This window comes from Eptatretus burgeri, chromosome 15 (assembly GCF_056783735.1).
Source record: "Eptatretus burgeri isolate ZD-2024b chromosome 15, Ebu_testis_v1, whole genome shotgun sequence".
In the NCBI taxonomy this organism is placed as follows: Eukaryota; Metazoa; Chordata; class Myxini; order Myxiniformes; family Myxinidae; genus Eptatretus; species Eptatretus burgeri.
In genome coordinates this window covers 2136101-2153600 of record NC_140975.1, presented here as the reverse complement: position 1 = coordinate 2153600, position 17500 = coordinate 2136101, and the positions used below count along the sequence as shown (strand labels likewise).

The 17500-nt window shown below is 48.0% G+C and overlaps 1 protein-coding gene across 7 annotated transcripts in view; it reads right to left on the bottom strand.

The window, feature by feature from the left end:
- LOC147011308 (sentrin-specific protease 6-like) overlaps positions 1 to 17500 on the bottom strand; it is a 136084-nt gene that overhangs the window by 14359 nt on the left and 104225 nt on the right. For all 7 annotated transcript variants that reach the window (XM_085857593.1, XM_085857591.1, XM_085857592.1 and 4 more), the window contains one exon: positions 3709 to 3907. In XM_085857593.1, the coding sequence (XP_085713719.1) occupies positions 3709 to 3907 (199 nt within the window). The remainder of the gene's footprint in view (positions 1 to 3708; positions 3908 to 17500) is intronic.

Genomic DNA, 17500 nt, shown 5'->3' with positions numbered 1-17500 from the left:
ACAGTACATTGAATGGCCGGCAGGATCCCTTGATGTTTGCAAGCAGCGGTTTTCTTTACAACACGTTCTCTCCCATGCTCTCTCTCTCTCTTTTGGCTGGTGTTCCTCAACATAGCATCCTGGGACTAATCCTGTTCATGAACTACATCAATGATCTCTGCATAACTGGAAGAATCTATTATACCATTTTCATAATTAATCCACCCTGTGCAGGTCTGTTCGTCACCCTCCTGCCAGATAGGCTGCAGCAACACGACTTTACAAATCATTGGAAAAATAGCAACAGATCATCTCCCAGGAACATATTATAATCCTACTCTTACTTTGTCACTCCTTAAGAACCAGCTGGCTCATTTTAGGTAGACTGCATCTCCAAGCTGGCCTACATAGCCAGCTACCACCAAGTCTGTACAAGCCAAGTCTTTCCTCTGCCAAACTCAGTTTATGACGGTGTGCAAGGGTTCATCCAAAGTGCAATGGCATACGGCTCCCCATTATGGGCTGGTGCGACTGCTTCCCATCTTCTCATTCTCAAGGCCATGGAATCCAAAGTCTTCCATAACATATGAATCTAGTGACAGGAGAGTGAGGTTAAGGATCTACTCACTGACAGTTTGCAAGTTGGTGGCCCAGGAGTCACTTGCAAGCTCTACTTTTCTTTTTCTCCTCCTACCCTCAACACTATGCCAAACCTCTGCCCCTCCATGTCACATGCAGCATTCTCTTTTAAAAAAAAACCCCATTGCAACACTCCAAATACAAACTTCATGCTCACCTCCATCCATTCATCCACCCCACTTCTCTGACATGCAGAAGTCCCCCCTTGGACGACGTCGATACAGTCCATTGATGAACACCACCTAAGTGGTCTTTTCCATTTTTATCCCCCGCCGCGTGGCGGAAGGGAGATATTGTTGTCACCCGGGTCGTCTGTCCGTCCGTCCGGCTGTCCGTCCAGCTGGCTGTGCGTCAACATTTATTTCAATGGCGGGGGATTCCCCATCTCTGATGGGTATATTTTTCCATATACTGTATCCTGGTGACCCTTATATGCCTGACAGTCTGGTGACCCTTATATGCCTGATCATGAACCTCGACACCTGCATAAATTGATAAAAATGCAATCAATTTATACTTTTGCTCATGACATTAAATTTGACCTTGGTTTTAACCTCTCAATTCAAAAATGAATTTTGAGCTTTTGTACATATGATCAATGAAACCATTTAAAATCAGAGCCCATTCATGTCTCATCCACAATCACAGGCAGAGGTCATTTGCCTTCGATACAAAAAGGCAGATTGCTTTTGCAACACCTTCCAATGATTTTAAAATGCACACTTCAAACTTCTGATCGGAATCCTCACAGAAATGATATACCATCACCGAACACAAGAAGGGGGCCTAGGAGGCAGAACAGAAGGGATGCAAGAGAGGATGTAATGGAACAATAGACCATTTACTACTAAACAAGATTAGACTCAAAAATTGCAACACAAGAACAACAAAATTATCCACAGCATGGATGGAACTACAAAAAAAGCTTTTGATAGTGTCCCACATTCATGGATGATAAAATGCTTGCAATTGTACAAGATCAACCCAAAATAATCAAACTGATGGAGAAAGCAATGGAGTTTTGGAATACCACATTCATACTGCAACACTCGGAAGGAAAGACCAAAACACAAGGGGTGAAGATATGTTGAGGATTGTTCAAGGAGACAGCCTTTCATCCATCCTGTTTTGCCTGGCTCTCAACCCACTGGGCAACCTCATTAATGAGCAAGGACATTGATATATCCTGACATCAAATAAGAGAACATCAAAAGAAACAAGAAAGGTGACACATCTACTTTACATGGATGATTCAAAACTTTGCACCAAACGACAAAAAATTGGCAGAACAACTCAAATTAGTGAAACGTTACTCTGATGACATCCAAATGGAATTTAGCAGAGATAAGTGTGCCAAGTACACATTCATACAAGGTCGACCAACAAAAACAGACATTATAAAAATGGACACAGATATACCAATACATGAGCTACACAACGAAGCATCATACAAATACCTCGGAGAAGAAGAGGGTCATCAAACATGTCACAAAAAAATGCACAAAACAATTACCAAAGAGTACCTGCATGGAACAAGGCTGATCCAGAAAACATACCTTTCTCCAAGAAACAAAATCAAAGCCATAAACCAACTCGCAATACCAGTATTCCAATAGAGCTGGGGAATAATAAACTGGTCACAATGAGACATCAATAAACTGGATATCGAAACAAGGAAACTCCGCACCATCCACAAAATTTTTCACAAAAAAAATCAAATCAATGCATCCTGAGAATGTACCTACTGAGACGAGAAGGTCGCGGCATGATAGAGCTCAACCAAGTGCACAGAATGTAAACTGTAGGATTGGCTGAATATAGGAAAAGTGAAACGGACTACCAAATCCAATGTGTAAGCAAACACTCAGACAACAAAACAGACAAGTAATCCCTAACCCACCAAGCTAAAAAAAATTCCAGACAGGTACGAATGGAAGATGTCACACTAGAAACCAAAACAGCAATGAATAAAACCCCAACAATTGCAAAAAAGACAAAGAAAAATATAAAACGAAATATCAACAGAGATGCACCGACAACTGGGAAAATGACAAGAGCAGGAAGGTTTTAAGAAAAAAAGGCCAGATTGCAAATAGACATTGAAAGCACTTTGGAATGGCTAAGAAGAGGTCAGCTCAACTGGGAGGGAGAACAAATCATTATGAATGTCCAAGATAAAGGACACTACACCAGCAGCTTGAAGGAAATGGTGGGACAGAGTCAATCGGACATGTGTTGTTTCTGCAAGGGATAAACAAAATACCAGACATCTCCTAATCAGGATGTAAAACAACTCATGTCAGAACAGCTGTACACACAGAGGCACAACAAGGTATGTGGAGTAATCCACTGGCACCTCTGCAAAAGTCTTAATATCCCAGGTTCCAGATACTTATGGAAACATGAACCAAAAGCAATCACTGAAAACAAGGAAGTAACGCTCACCGACAACCTAATGATCCCATCGAGCGTGAACATGAAAAACAAAACACACTGGATATACTACTGAGATACAAAAAAGAAAAGAAGGCATTGCTAATTGACATTCCAGTTTCCAACAATATTGGCCTAAACAATGCAGAAATCAAGAAAATGACCAAATACCAAGTTCCTAAAAATGAAGTGAAAAGATCCCGGACACTGAAGAGATCCGAAATTGTACCAGTGATTAATTATTGGAGTGACAGGTATGATGAAGAAGAACCTTAAAGAGATCTTAAAAACCATCATTGGGAATATTACGACAAACTAACTGCAGTTGGAAGCTGTCCAGGGCTCGGTGACTATCATCAAAAGAGCCCTCGGACCAAAACTTTGAGAACAAGAAAACTTCACAAATTGATCCACAATTCGTGATCCCTGACTGAAATGGAGATGGATCCGACACGCACGCACGCACGCACGCGCTGGTAATTTTTAGTTGACTGGGAAAATTGACGGCCATGTTTGTCTGAGGTAAAGCCCTGTGTTGGTCAGTTCTCGATGTGTGCATGTGAGTGCGTGATTTGTGTGCGATTTGCGTGTGAGACAAGTGTTCCAGACAGGTCTTCCACCAACAAAAAAATTTTTAAGAGTGAAGTCCACATTTACCATTTCTTCATTTCTTTCACCACTGTTTTCATCATTCTTCCCACTCTCCTGCAATTCTTTCTCTAACCCTTGAACCTCGGGTGCCCCTTCAGACAGGTCGCCGTCAATCGCCGGATCTGGTGGCTGCCAGCATCGCGTATTCTTGGTGGGGCAGTTTTCCCCAGCAGGGAAGTAGATCACAGCCAAAAACCAGTGGGCCCTGTGGCAGATAGGACACAAAGCTCACAATCACAAATTTTACTCGCTTGAAACAAACATCATACATGGCATTTAATTCTTTCAGAAGTCAACGAGGAAGCCAAATTCTGACGGGCTATTATGTGCACACTGTCATTCAACTGGTGTTGGGATTTGTACCTTTTTCTAAAGCTTTTTTGTTTCTTCCCAACTCAATTCACTCACTTGCAGTCAATTACAATATATTCCTGTTTGCTGTTCTACAGGAACATTGTGTGTGAGATGAGTAAGGTCAACCTTGAATGATTCAAGGGAGCATTGTGTAGCAGAATCTGGGAGGAAAACCTTTGATCTTGCTGATCTGTTTGATATACATTACCGAGACATAAGCCAGCTGGAAATCCAGCTGGTCTTGGGATGAAATGAAGGACTTGTGTGTAGTGGAATTGGTTGGAGATAAAAACCCCATATATAAGGGGTTGATTTGGCTATTCTGCAGAGCACTCTCCGGGTTCCTCAATAACAAATTGTTGTGCCTGGGGTGTGCTTTCTGTGCATACGTATTGATAGATAATTAACAGTTTTCTCTCAAGGACATTGAGGTCTTCATGCCTCAGTAAAGGGTGATCGACGCCTCGACACCGGGAGTCATAAAAATACACAAATTCAATATAGAATGAAATTGCACAATATGTGAATTCTAAAATAGAGTAATTTATGGCAAACATGTCAATTAGTTAAACAGCTTTCAATGCACATTATTCATTGAATGATAAACAAGTAATTTTAGTCCCAAATGGGACAGACGGTCCTCTCCCAATGGAGGACCATCATATATGGGGTGCAATAAGTGATGAAGTGTATTTTCCGTTTGATTTGATGGAAAATTATGGGCCCATGGCCCATGGGAGCTAAAAGGCCTGATCAACAATCTGGTGTTGGCTTAGTGGTTTGGGAGGCTGGCTTGGGATCCTGAGATCAAGCCCCGTTGGCAGATGAATTAACACCAAGTGGGGTTGACTCAACCTGTCATTCTTCCGAGGTCAGCAAAATGAGGACCAGTGAACTGGTATATTGGTTGTATTGGTGCTGTTCCATGCCTGCACAACCACAGTGCAGTAATCTTCAATCTGATCAGGTCAGGCCAGGTATGGGAGCACGCGATGGAGCAGCATGTTGCTGCGTTCACTTTCCACAGGTACTCCAGGGGCCGATGTCTGACCATCCCCATCTCCTTGAGATGCTGATCAACCTGCTCCAACCACGGGGCACGGCACGTGGTCGGCCCATTGGCCTCCACCACTCATGAGGCTCCCTCGCTGAGAGAATCTGGTGAGCAGGATCAGCAACAGGAAAACGAGCCACATGTCCATAGAGCCGCAGCTGAGCCTGCGTCTAGAGTCCATAGAGCCTGCATAGTCCACTCATGGACTATGCAGGTAACAAATCTCATTTGAATATCTTTCAGCAACCACTCATTGGACACAAAGTCTGACCAGCGATAGCCAAGAATTCCCTGAAGAGACCTGGTACCAAAGGAATGAAGTCTCCATCTGAGATCCCTGGTAAGAATCTTAATCTCACATCCACAGAGCAAGACTGGAAGCACCAAGGACATGAAGACTCAGAAGTTTGTCCTCCTGCACAGGTACGGACAGCACCATACCAAATGATCCAGTGAATCCATGAATCCCCAGGCCCAACCCAGACAACTACTGATCTCTGGCTAACAGCCAGCAGAGAGATGAATATCACTGCCAAGGGAAGTGAATCTCTCCGTGACCTCAACATCCTCACCACAAACAGGTATAAACAAGACAGCAGCAGCCAAGATGTCAATGAAAGCCTGGATCTTAGTTTTGGCCCAGGAAACCCATAATCCCAGCAGCTCCAACTCCTCATTCAGCACCTCAAGGGCCCCCAAAAGGATATCTAGTCTCCACAAAGATGACTGCATCATCTGCGAAATCAAGGTCAGAGATCTTGACATTCCCAAATTATGCACCGCAGCTTGACATCTCCGACATGCTCACGAGAATCCAGTCCATAGAAGCGCTGAAAAGTGTGGGGGTAGTACACACTCCTGACGAACTCCAGTAACAAATGGATATAAATTGGAGATGGTATCATCTCACAGCACTCTCAGTACTGGAGTATAGTTCAGACATCAGATTGATCAGTTTTGGTGGCACCCAACGACGACCAAAAATCCTCCAGAGGGCATCCCGATTCACTGAATTGAACGCTTTACAGAGACCAACATAGGCTGTAAGCAGTCCCCTGCCAAAACCCTCGTTGGCATTATGTGAGGACCCGAAGAGCAAGGATACGATCAATCGTTGTCTTCTTTGGTGTAAAGCCTGACTGCTCTGGACGCTGGTGCTTAAGCAGATGGTGGCGAACCCTATCAAGAATTATCCGAACAAAGACCTTGCCCAGCACCGAGAGCAGCGTCACCCCTCAATAGTTGTTGCAGTCCTGGCGATCACCCTTCCCTTTCCAGAGAGGGACAACAAGACCCTCTTCCAGTCAGTTGGGATGATGCCTGTGTTCCAGGCAGAGCACAGAGCTGCATGCAACGACACGAGTGCAGCATTTCCACCAGCCTTGAGAAGTTCAGCATGGATGCCACAGATCCCAGGAGCTTTACCCCATTTAAGCCGGTTCACCGCAGCCTGTGTTTCAACAAACGAAGGTGGACCACAGTTGATTGGAGGGTCAGCAATAGGGTTAAGTAACACCCCAACATCCAACCCACTCAGCCTGTTTGCAAACTCCGCAGCTTCACTCTCATCCTTGAGCTTGCCAACATCCAGCCTCGGCTGGGATGGTACCATTCTCCCAGACTTAAGCTGCAACTTCAGAGTTGCTACCAGAAGCCTGTGGTTGGTATTGAGGAAATAAGCACTCTTGTCGACCCTGCAGTTTTGGATCATCCTCCAGCGACCATCAACGAGCACATGGTCATTCTCCTTTGCTACACCACCAGCATTGGAATGTCAGCGATGAGCCTGTGGCCACTGAAACCATGAACCAGCCACCCAAGTCCATGACTTCTTGCTATTCTTGTTCACAGTTCCAGACCCATGGGGACCAACACATGTCTCATAACCATCCCTATAAGTTCCAGTCGATGCATTGAACTTCCCCAAGACTAGAAGAGTATCTCACCTGGGGCAATAATGAACCACAGACTCGAGTGTGGCATGGAATGCGCCCTTCAAGGTGAGATTGTTACAAATTTCGAAGCTGACTGCACACAACAGACAGGGTCCTTATAGAACAGTTATATCAGTAAGTGAGTGTTTCTAGTTCGGGCCCCCGACCTGTGTCTAATGGGAATTACATACATGCGCTGCGAAGTTATTTTATAGATAGGATTTTTACACCCCGTATCACAACATCTCCACTTCCATCCTAAAACCATAACGCTCGCAGCATTCTTCGCGCGCTCACCAGCAAGCGCGCGTGTGGGCAGAGCCAAACATAAGCATGGTGTCCCTTCAGCCAATCAGCAAGGAGCGGGTGTCTCACCCGCCCCGTTTCCGACTCGGCACCAGCGCGATTAGGCACGTGGCCAAATACGAGGAGGTGGGCGGAGCCTCTGTCGCTTCGGCTCGAAGCTCCAGCCAATGAGCGGAGGGCGAGCACTACACACGCGCCTCAGTCAATGGGGAGGCCGCCACGAGTCATGTGAGAACCCTTCGTCCAATCAGGAGGCGAGTGGTGAGGAGAAGAGGCCCCTCTCTCCAAGAGAGAAGAGGTTGGTGATTTTGGACGAAAGGAGGAGATTAATCTCGCCATGTCGCCGGCGCCTGCTCTAATCTCGCCCTGTCGCCGGCGCCTGCTCTAATCTCGCCCTGTTGCCGGCGCCTGCTCTAATCTCGCCCTGTCGCCGGCGCCTGCTCTAATCTCGCCCTGTCGCCGGCGCCTGCTCTAATCTCGCCCTGTCGCCGGCGTTTGGTTCTGCGTCAGCTCGAGCGCGTGGTGTGCTTGAGCGCAGTCTGTCGTCGCTGGTGCTGGCCTGGTCTTGTCCTGGTTCGCTCGTCTCGTCGAAGACCACACGAGGCGGGAAGGTCCCTTTCGTTTATTTTGGGTGTGTGTGTCTGTCTGTGGGCCCTGTCTGGAAGTAGGAATTGTTTAAGTGCTCTTTGCTGTACATACTTGCATCTCTATTAGTCGTGATAACTCTGCCCTTAAGTGCTTCCCTCCTTCCCCACCTACTGTTAATAAATACCCCATTTGTTGAATGTTTCAGCTCGTTTCTGTCCCTTCCTTCATTGGTTTAGCAATGTGCGTGTTGGGGAATTAAAAAGGCCATTGCTGTTGTTGATGTACATTTGGACCGACGGGATTTCGGTAACCATCCACTCGGGTTACGCACGGGTCGAGCACGCATACTGCTCATCCCATACGAGTACCGTCGAGGGTGTGAATCCTCGGTAGCTCGCCACCTGGGCCTCAAGGTATTTTGAAGTTCGGCAGATAACCCTGTCCCACGTGGTTGATTGCTTGACGATTCACGGTCCTGTAAGACACCCGTACCTGTTGGAGTTTTCCAAAAGGTACGATCTCGATTCCGGGTGTTCAGGAGAGTCGACCCCACTGCTCCACCTCGCAGCCGATACCCGGCTCCACAACAAATTGGCGTCAGGAGCGGGTTTCGAACCCCTCCGGATCCAGAGAGAAAGTTACGGCTCGTATCAGGGGTGTACGGAGCGAAAACCCCCCCGTTCTCCCAAATTACTAGCGTTTTAAATTTTATTCCCAACACGCAACATGTCTAACCAAGACGGGCTGAAACAGGTGGGTAGTCGTAGTAGTGTAGACGAATGCATGGTCCAGGACACCACCCCCATGCAGGAACTTTCCCCGCGACCAAGCTCAGAGTCCGTAAGGGGCGCAGGGGCGGCGTATGACACCCCCCCCTTCCGTCAAAGCTCCCCCTCCCGATTTCTGCCGGTTCCCCACACTATCATGGCAGATCGGCTCCGCCATTTGACGATCACACACACACACACACACACACACACACACACACACACACACACACACACACACACACACACACACACACACACACACACACACACACACACACACACACACACACACACACACACACACACAGTTAGGAGGGGACAATGGGGTCGAGCTGGTGGAATGTCGTGACCCGGTGCGAGCAGCAGGATAGCCTCCTTAAGGAACCGAGGGAGAAAATACGCTCTCTCGAAGCAGATCGCGACGAGATGAGTCCGATCGGGCCGAACGAGGTAGGATGGCTGCGTGATGTGAACGGGTCCACGCGGAGCTTGGGGGGTATGGAAACCCCGGGATTGCTTGTGGTAGCACGAATCCCCGATATGAATGTCCCGGTGTGTGTGGTTAAGAGTGCGAGTGGTGCGAGTGTGCCAGAAGGTCAGTATGGTGTGAGTAAAATAGCATGCGTGAGTGCGTGCATGGAGATGGTACATGGACCGATTTAGACGGGAGACACGAGTAGCGAGCCTGGTGGGCCGCACAAAGTTGTTTGGGTGACTGCGCCGGCTCCGCCGGATGCTGCGTGCCAGGTCCGCTCCGTGTTTTATGCACGTTTGCGCGATCGGAACGTCTCGTGCGAGGTACAAAACCGCCACGTGCACGGTTAAAAGGAAGGTTGTTTGAATTGGGCAAACAGGGGTCCACATGCGAGCGTGTGTGCGAGGCATCACGTGCTGCATGCCGCGTGTTCTGCTCGCGGAACACGCGGAGCGGGTTTCCGGGACGATGCGCTCGTGCTGGCCTGCACGGGCAACCGCGCAGTTTCGGTGAGCGGGTGACGTCATCGGCACGGACCTTGCAGCGCGAGTTGTGGGTGAGCTGCGCACGTTGTCCCGCCTGGGGAATTCCCGAAAGCGAGCGCTCGTTGCAATTGGCAGGGTGACGACAAGGCCTCGATTATATTATCGGCCATCGGAGGGGATGTTATTATCGCCCATAGGGACGAACGGGCATGCCGTAAACCACCACCTTGGCGGTGCAAAAGGGGGGGGGGGAAGCCTCGCTTCCAGTACACGGCCCTTGGCAGGATGTGGCAAGCATCCTGTTTGGGCATAGGAACACTAATAGTGGGAAGTGTTTGGCTTAGATCGACAGGCCTCATGGTGGCATGAGCTGTCCTCCATGGGGCCCGTGGACTAGTTAGAGGGAATGCTTGGTTAGATTTCAGAAATGGATTTTGGGAGACATGGAATGGGTAGTGAGGACATAGCTTAGCTACGTAGATTAAATGGAACGTGCAGTAGTGTAAGGGACGACGAGGGAGCACTTGTTCTCTTGTTCCAAACTAAGGGAGTGGGTATGGACAGAGACAGGCAAAGGCGATAGGTTGGGGGGAGACCATAGGTTAGGTCCGAGCACGTTGCCAGAGAGGCCGGCACCACCGCACTCCCTCCAGACCCACACGGAACGAGACCAGAGGCCGGCCAGCTTCGCATGCTGGCCTGTTTTTGTGCTACATTTGCCTGGTCCGCATTGCCTCGCCTTGCCATGCCTTGTTTGCCTGCCTTTGTCGTGACCCCCATGCCTGCTACACTCTTTGCATTGCCCGTGTTCACCAACTCACCATGTGCGCCAGGACCATCTTCCACTGTATTTTGCAAGGACTGCCATGCAGGCAGCCTCACCATGGGACTGCATTGTGCAGCCAGTGCATTTTGTGTCTTTCTCTCCATCCATTCTACTGTGCGAGAGACTGTGTAGGAGTCACACAACTGTTGACTTTTGTGGTGACTTTCTTTACAGATCACAGGTCCTGGGCCATGGTTAGTGTAAATAGTTAGTTGAGATTGTAAATAAGTTTAACCCACCTGTTGTCTGTCGTAGCGCCGGCAATTGTAGTCAAGTTGTCCGTGTGAGTCTGTTCGTTAGTTACGCAGCGCATTAGGTTATTTATTTTTGGGACATGTATGAAAAAATGTCGCACTCAGGGACCTGAAGGTAAAATGTACTAGGGGAGAACATGCACATACTGGTCACACGAAAATTTGACGACTTGGGACGAGTCTGTAAAAGGGGAGGGGGTCGTGTTACGAATTTGGAAGCTTACTGCACACAACAGACAGGGTCCTTATAGAACAGTTATATCAGTAAGGGAGTGTTTCCAGTGAGGGCCCCCTACCTGTGTGTAATGGGAATTACATACATGCGCTGAAAAGTTATTTACTGATAGGATTTTTACACCCCGTATCACAACAACATCTTCACTTCCATCTTGATGCCATAACGCTCGCGGCATTTTTCGCGTGCTCGCCAGCAAGTGCGTGTCGGCAGAGCCTAACATAGGCATGGTGTCCCTTTAGCCAATCGGGAAGGAGTGGGTGTCTCACCCGCGTCATTAGGCACGTGGACGAAGGCGAGGAGGTGGGCGGAGCCTCCGTCGCTTCGGTTCGAAGCTCCAGCCAATGAGCGGAGGGCGAGCACTACACGTGCACCTCAGCCAATGGGGAGGTCGCCAAGAGTAACGTGAGAACCCCTCATCCAATCAGGAGGCGAGTGGTGAGGAGAAGAGACCCCTCCCTCCGAGAGAGAAGAAGTTGGTGATTTTGGATGAACGGAGGAGATTAATCTCGTCGTGTCACTGGAGTCTGGTTCTCCGTCTGCTCGAGCGCATGGTCTGCTTGAGCGCAGAACGCATCGCTCGACACTTCTGGTATCGTGTCTTCGCTGGTGCTGGCCTGGTCGAATCTCGACACGGCTGGTCTCGTCCTGGTTCGCACGTCTCATCGAAGATCGCACGAGGCAGGAAGGTCCCTTTCATTTCTTTTGGGTGTGCGTCTGTCTGTGGGCCCTGTTTGGAAGTAGGAATTGTTTAGGTGCTCTTTGCTGTACATACTTGCATCTCTATTAGTCGTGATAACTCTGCCCTTACGTGCTTCCCTCCTTCCCCACCTACTGTTAATAAATACCCCATTTGTTGAACGTTTCAGCTCGTTTCTATCCCTTCCTTCATTGGTTTAGCAAGGTGCGTGTTGGGGAATTAAAAAGGCCGTTGCTGCTGAAGATGCCGTTGGACCGATGGGACTTCGGTAACCATCCGCTCGGGTTACGCACGGGTCGAGCACGCATACGGCTCGTGCCGTACGAGTGCTGTCGAGGGTGTGAATCCTCGGTAGCTCGCCACATGGGCGTCTAGGTATTTTAAAGTTTGGCAAATAACCCTATCCCACGTGGTTGATTTCTTGACGATTCACGTTCCTGTAAGGGACCCTTACCTGTCGGAGTTTTCCGAAAGGTACGATCTACATTCTGGGTGTTCGGTAGAGTCAACCCTACTGCTTCACCTCGCGATCGTGCTTGCAGCCGATACCCGGCTCCACAACAATATCACTCGCCTCAGTCAGAGCGTTTCCAGAGACCAGGGAAACGAGATCCAAGGAGTGACTAATCCTTTGTCTCAAAATACATTCATTGACGGGTGTTACCTCCATTATCATTGGAATCAGCTTATTGGACACAGCTACAGCAACTCCTTGGGCACGGTTACCATCAGAGTGATGAGACCAATAATAGGTGGAAACACCCGCTATGATTTCACCACTATCCTGTCTCCAAACCTCAGAGAGTGCTGCAATACCGATGTTCAAGCGCTTGAACTCAGATGATAACAGAGACAGGTGATCATCCTCTCTTCGGTATAGGACATTCCAGGTACCCACCCTAAGGGACCACCTCCGGTTAACCCAAGGAGACCGCCATCTGGTAGATGACACCTCAGCACCACCCTGACACACACAACCGCAATCTGACCCGGGAAGGTTACCCCGTGGTTTTCCTCTAATAATAAAAGAGTGGGAGGCTTTGCCCCAAACCCGTCATCCGGTGAGCTGCCCTGTGAAGGGCAGCCGCACAGGAGGTACTCCCACAGAGTGGGTTTTCAGATTTATTTGAGTTTTTGCGTTTTGCAGAGTGAAGGGTTTTACAGTGGCTGGAGTGGAAATCCTGCCACCAACCTCCTAAAAAGAGAAAAGAAGAAAAAAAAAAAGCAGGACAATGTCAACAAACAGTTTGACACTTGTTAGGCACGCTGTTGGCTCACAAGGAGATCCTCCACCCTTTGACAGGTTTTGTTTTTAATCCTGCTGGGTATCCATAATCCATACACCCAACTCACCAGGAAACCTGGTGTGGGAGACAGTTTATTCACCGACAACTGACCATGAAACAGGTTAGTGCAGATTTACAATTGTACCTGCAGCAAGTCAGAGATGTAATCTGGCCTGACCTGACCATCATCCTGATGAAGCAGCACTTGTATGGAAGGGAGGAAGGAAGAAAGGAAGGAACACGATTGTATCCACGCAGTGAAAACTATGTAGAATGAGCAAGTCCTGAATTCATGAAAAACATTCCATTGGTATTTTTTGTCCAGTGAAAAGACCCTTAAACCCTTTTAGACCAGAACGGCATGTAAAGGGTGTAAGGCTCTTAAGAATCAAAGGTTCAAAGGGGTACATTCCAAGAGTAGTTGGGGTCTTAAAAAGGACTAAAAGGGTCTTAAAAGGACAGAAAGGGCAATAGGAATGAAAGGACTGTCCCCTCTTCGGCCACCCCCTACCTCTCCCACGCAAAGAGAGTATTAATGACATCAAGAGGTTAAAATTTCATGAAGAGGTTAAATGATATTGCGATTCAGATCAAATTAAATTTAGAGGTTTAAATTAAACAACGAAACAAAATGTGAGATTGCAGAATCTTGCGATATATGTGATGGACATGCAGATTACATTTTGAGTTAATTAGATAATTGTCTCAACACCTGGATGGAAATTTTTAAAAGTGCTTCATTCGGTTTTGCACATCGCCGTCAGGAATCAACATGCCGAATTTCAAAACAATCCATTGAGCTGCCTTATTGGAGTAGGGGATAACAAAAAATGTTAATGGATCTGTTGGGGAAAATATTCCTCTATTTGACAAATGGCCCTTGCCTCAGTCTGACTAGGTCAAAGTGGTTGTTTTTTTCCTCTACCGTTTCTTTTATTTAATTGTTGAGACCTAAGACCAACTTATAATATTGTCTTTCTTTGCCACTTTGGACATTTGTTTAATTCTTTGCCAGTACAAGGTGACTGGTCTGATAAAACTGTACTTTCACCTATATGCTATCAAAAAACTCTCTCCACTCTCAAAAAGATATTGTTACGGCTGTGGAAATTCGCAATACACCATAAAGGGTCCTCAGGTGAGATATATCGATAAGTTCATGTGTAGTTAGCCCACACCTGTTGTTTAAAGGGAATATGTGCGATTCATCTGGGCTGCGACGCTTTGAGTTTGCCATTTTTCTTTCTCTATCATTATTTTGGACCATTAAGCCGCCAACAACTCAAACACCACCACCTTCGCCTCATCACCTGCACAACTCCATTCCGCAAACCGCTTCACCGCCATTCCCAAACGACGCACGCCAACCACCAAACCATCACAGCAAAGCCCCCACCACCTTCGCCTTTCTTCTTCCACAACCATTGACCCCACCACCAGTCAACACCGAACGTCGTACTGTCCGAAGCCGTTCGGTGATTGCTGCCGAACGAAGCAAGCCGCGAGTGCAATGGATTCCTTACGGGAGAGAAATTCGGACCAGGGGAGGTTCACGCCCCTTTTCCTCCGTTCAATGGGCGAGCGTCGGGCAGTGTGGCCCCGCCTCCAAGCGCGATGAATGTGGATTCCTTATGGGAGAGAAATTCGGATCAGGGGAGGTTCACGCCCCTTTTCCTCCGTCCAATGGGCGAGCGTCGGGCGGTGTGGCCCTGCCTCCAAGCGCGATGGATGTGAATTCCTCTCAGGAAGGAATTCGGATCAAAAGACTCATGCCCCTTTTTGCCACACCAATGGCTGAACAGAGGGTGGCGTGGCCCGCCTCCAATCTCGTTTTGATACTAAAATCTGCATACAGGCTCCTCCCCCGGTCTATAAAAGACGCGAGTCTGTGTGGAACTTGTTGTTGTAGTGTGGGGGCCGCTTTTCCCGTGGTTGGTGTCGTCTCGTCGCTGGGCTCGTCTCGTCTCGTCGTTGGTGTCGTCTCGTCGCTGGACTCGAGCCACCTTCGCTTTCACAAGCGACCAAGCTAGCCAGCCATTCCCCTCGCTCGACCCTGAGCATCAACAATCCCCCCCCCCCATCCGGGCTGAGATAGTGCCAGTGGCCCCGTTCATTCCCCACCCTAACCGTGGTTTCAACCAAACCGTGCTTGCATGGAGCACGCCGGAGAGGGCTCAACGACCACGCCAGGGGCACGGAGCCGGGGCGCAGCTGCACTGATATTGCGGCTTGCCCGCCATCGCGTCACGAGGACGCGGGTAAGACCTTTTCAGTCTCATGGACCTGGCCGCTCCTCCAGGTTCCGCGCACATTTGGTCCACGGACCCCGTCTCCCTCCCTGCCTATGGGGAGGTCTTTCCTGTTTATTTTGAATGAATGATGTGGCGCCGAGTCCTGACAAGTATAATTGTTTAAGTGTTGTAAATAATTATCGTCGGTAGTAGTGCTTTTGCTTTTGTTGCATTTTGCTTTTGCTGCACATTGCATTACTGCCTTACGTGCGTGTGTTGTGTGTGTGAAATAAAGGTGCTTCCTTGTTGAACTGTTTTCCCGTTTCGTTGCGTCCTTTCCTCCGTTGAAAGTTCCATCTTGCATCACGTAAGGGATTGGTAGTGGGTTGAAACACCCGATAAGTAATCTGAACCATCGAGGTCGATGATAACTCCGCTCGGTTATCCCTGCAACACGGAACGAGCCGCTTAAGCGGTTCGTGTCCGAAGTCGACCTGCGGCGAGGTACGATCGCCCGGTCGACCACTCGCGCAGGTACTTAGGTCGGTCGAATTTGGCAAGCAACCCTATCCTGCGCAGGTGGGCAATTGGCACGATCGTGGTGAGGTTAAACCCCCACCCGTGACTGGCTCTTGGCGGAAGTTCCCGGAGGGTCACGACTGAATTGTCCGTTCCAGTGGGCGACGCGTCGCGATTCAAGTTATGTGGCCGATCGCACGCCGGACGGGCCAAAATTCGTAACAATATATATATATATATATATATATATATATATATATATATATATATATATATATATATATATATATATATATATATGAGGGAGAGGTTCATTGAAGGGGGACGAGGGTGTGAAGTGTACGGTGGATAGAATTAGAAATAAATTGATCTCAAAGAAAAGACTTGTCTGTGGACATTGGTTATCGGTGTCTGTGATTTTATAGGCGGAATTTTAAAACCGAATCGGCGAGACGTTTAAACCCTGCAAGTTAAATAGGATTCCACACTCAACCAGGAAGAATCCTACAAACGATCACGACGAGGTTTGCCAGGAGGTACGAGGAAGAATCCTACAACGATCACGACGAGGTTCTGGAGAGAAATCCACATCAGATCCATTTTTGGAAGAAAAGAAGAAAAGGCAGACAGACAGACGGACAGACTGGACATCATTACGGCTTTAACAGCTCATCTCGACTTTGTCGAAAATGAGCTTAAAGATGGTTACATTACATTGAACGGATGGCGTTGCTTTAACGTGAAAGGGACGGGGTTGGAGTTGATAGTAGGTGTGCATGGAAGTCCTTTGTATGAAGTGCTTCTCCAATGTCCAGTGTTTCCTGATGTCCTTGTAATTCATGTTAAAGTATACCAATGTATACGAATTAGTTGTCTTTCCTAAATGGGATTTATGTACAAACTCCACAATAAGGATTCGATTTAACTGGAAATAATCTTCATAATAATAGTCATGTGTAACACTTTTCCAGGCTCTGCCCCTCAACACACTGACCAATGCATATTCTGCGATACTGTTGGCATCATTGATTTACAGGTTCACAAACAAATTGCTGCCTCTCCTCCACTCCCCTCACCCCAGGAAGGTGAAAGCAAGGCCTTAACATGAATAAAGGTAAAATATACAGTGGGAATAGCAATCTCATCAAGTCGCACAAAACCGCAGAGCAGCTACAAGCTGAGCGGCAAGCCAATGAGCACACAACTCCGCATGGTTGCAAGGTGATAAAGGCTGAGGAGCGGGACGGACGGTCGAGTCGAGTCCTGCGGAGCGGAAATAACGGTTCGAGAGAGCTCAGAGGCACGAAGGTTGCCAGGGAAAGGAAATTATTTATGGAGAATACTGATCAGTGTGTTTGCTTCTTATCCTTACACCCCTTTCCTTAATAGATCCCGTTTTCCTCACTGACATGTCAGCCTTGTACGTGGTTCAGATTTAGAAACGGTAAATAATGATGCGAGTATGACCATGGTCATTATATAAATGGCGCGAAAGCCATCGGTTCGTCAACGATTAATCGCTCCTCACCCTTTTAGACACACTGCCAAGCAAGAATTGGTGAACGTGTGCAGCAACACTGTGCACATCAGGGAGGAATTAGAAGTCCCAGGAACAGAAAACGCCAACAATGGTGCCAAGCAGCAATGCACGAAGAGATACTTGAAGGCACAAGAGCATAAGACAGGAATAGGCAACAGCACCGCAGAGCAAGAATGAGTGACAAAAAACTCAGGCCATACGAGCTGAACAAAGAGAATGTCAATGCCCGAAATGTGCAGTT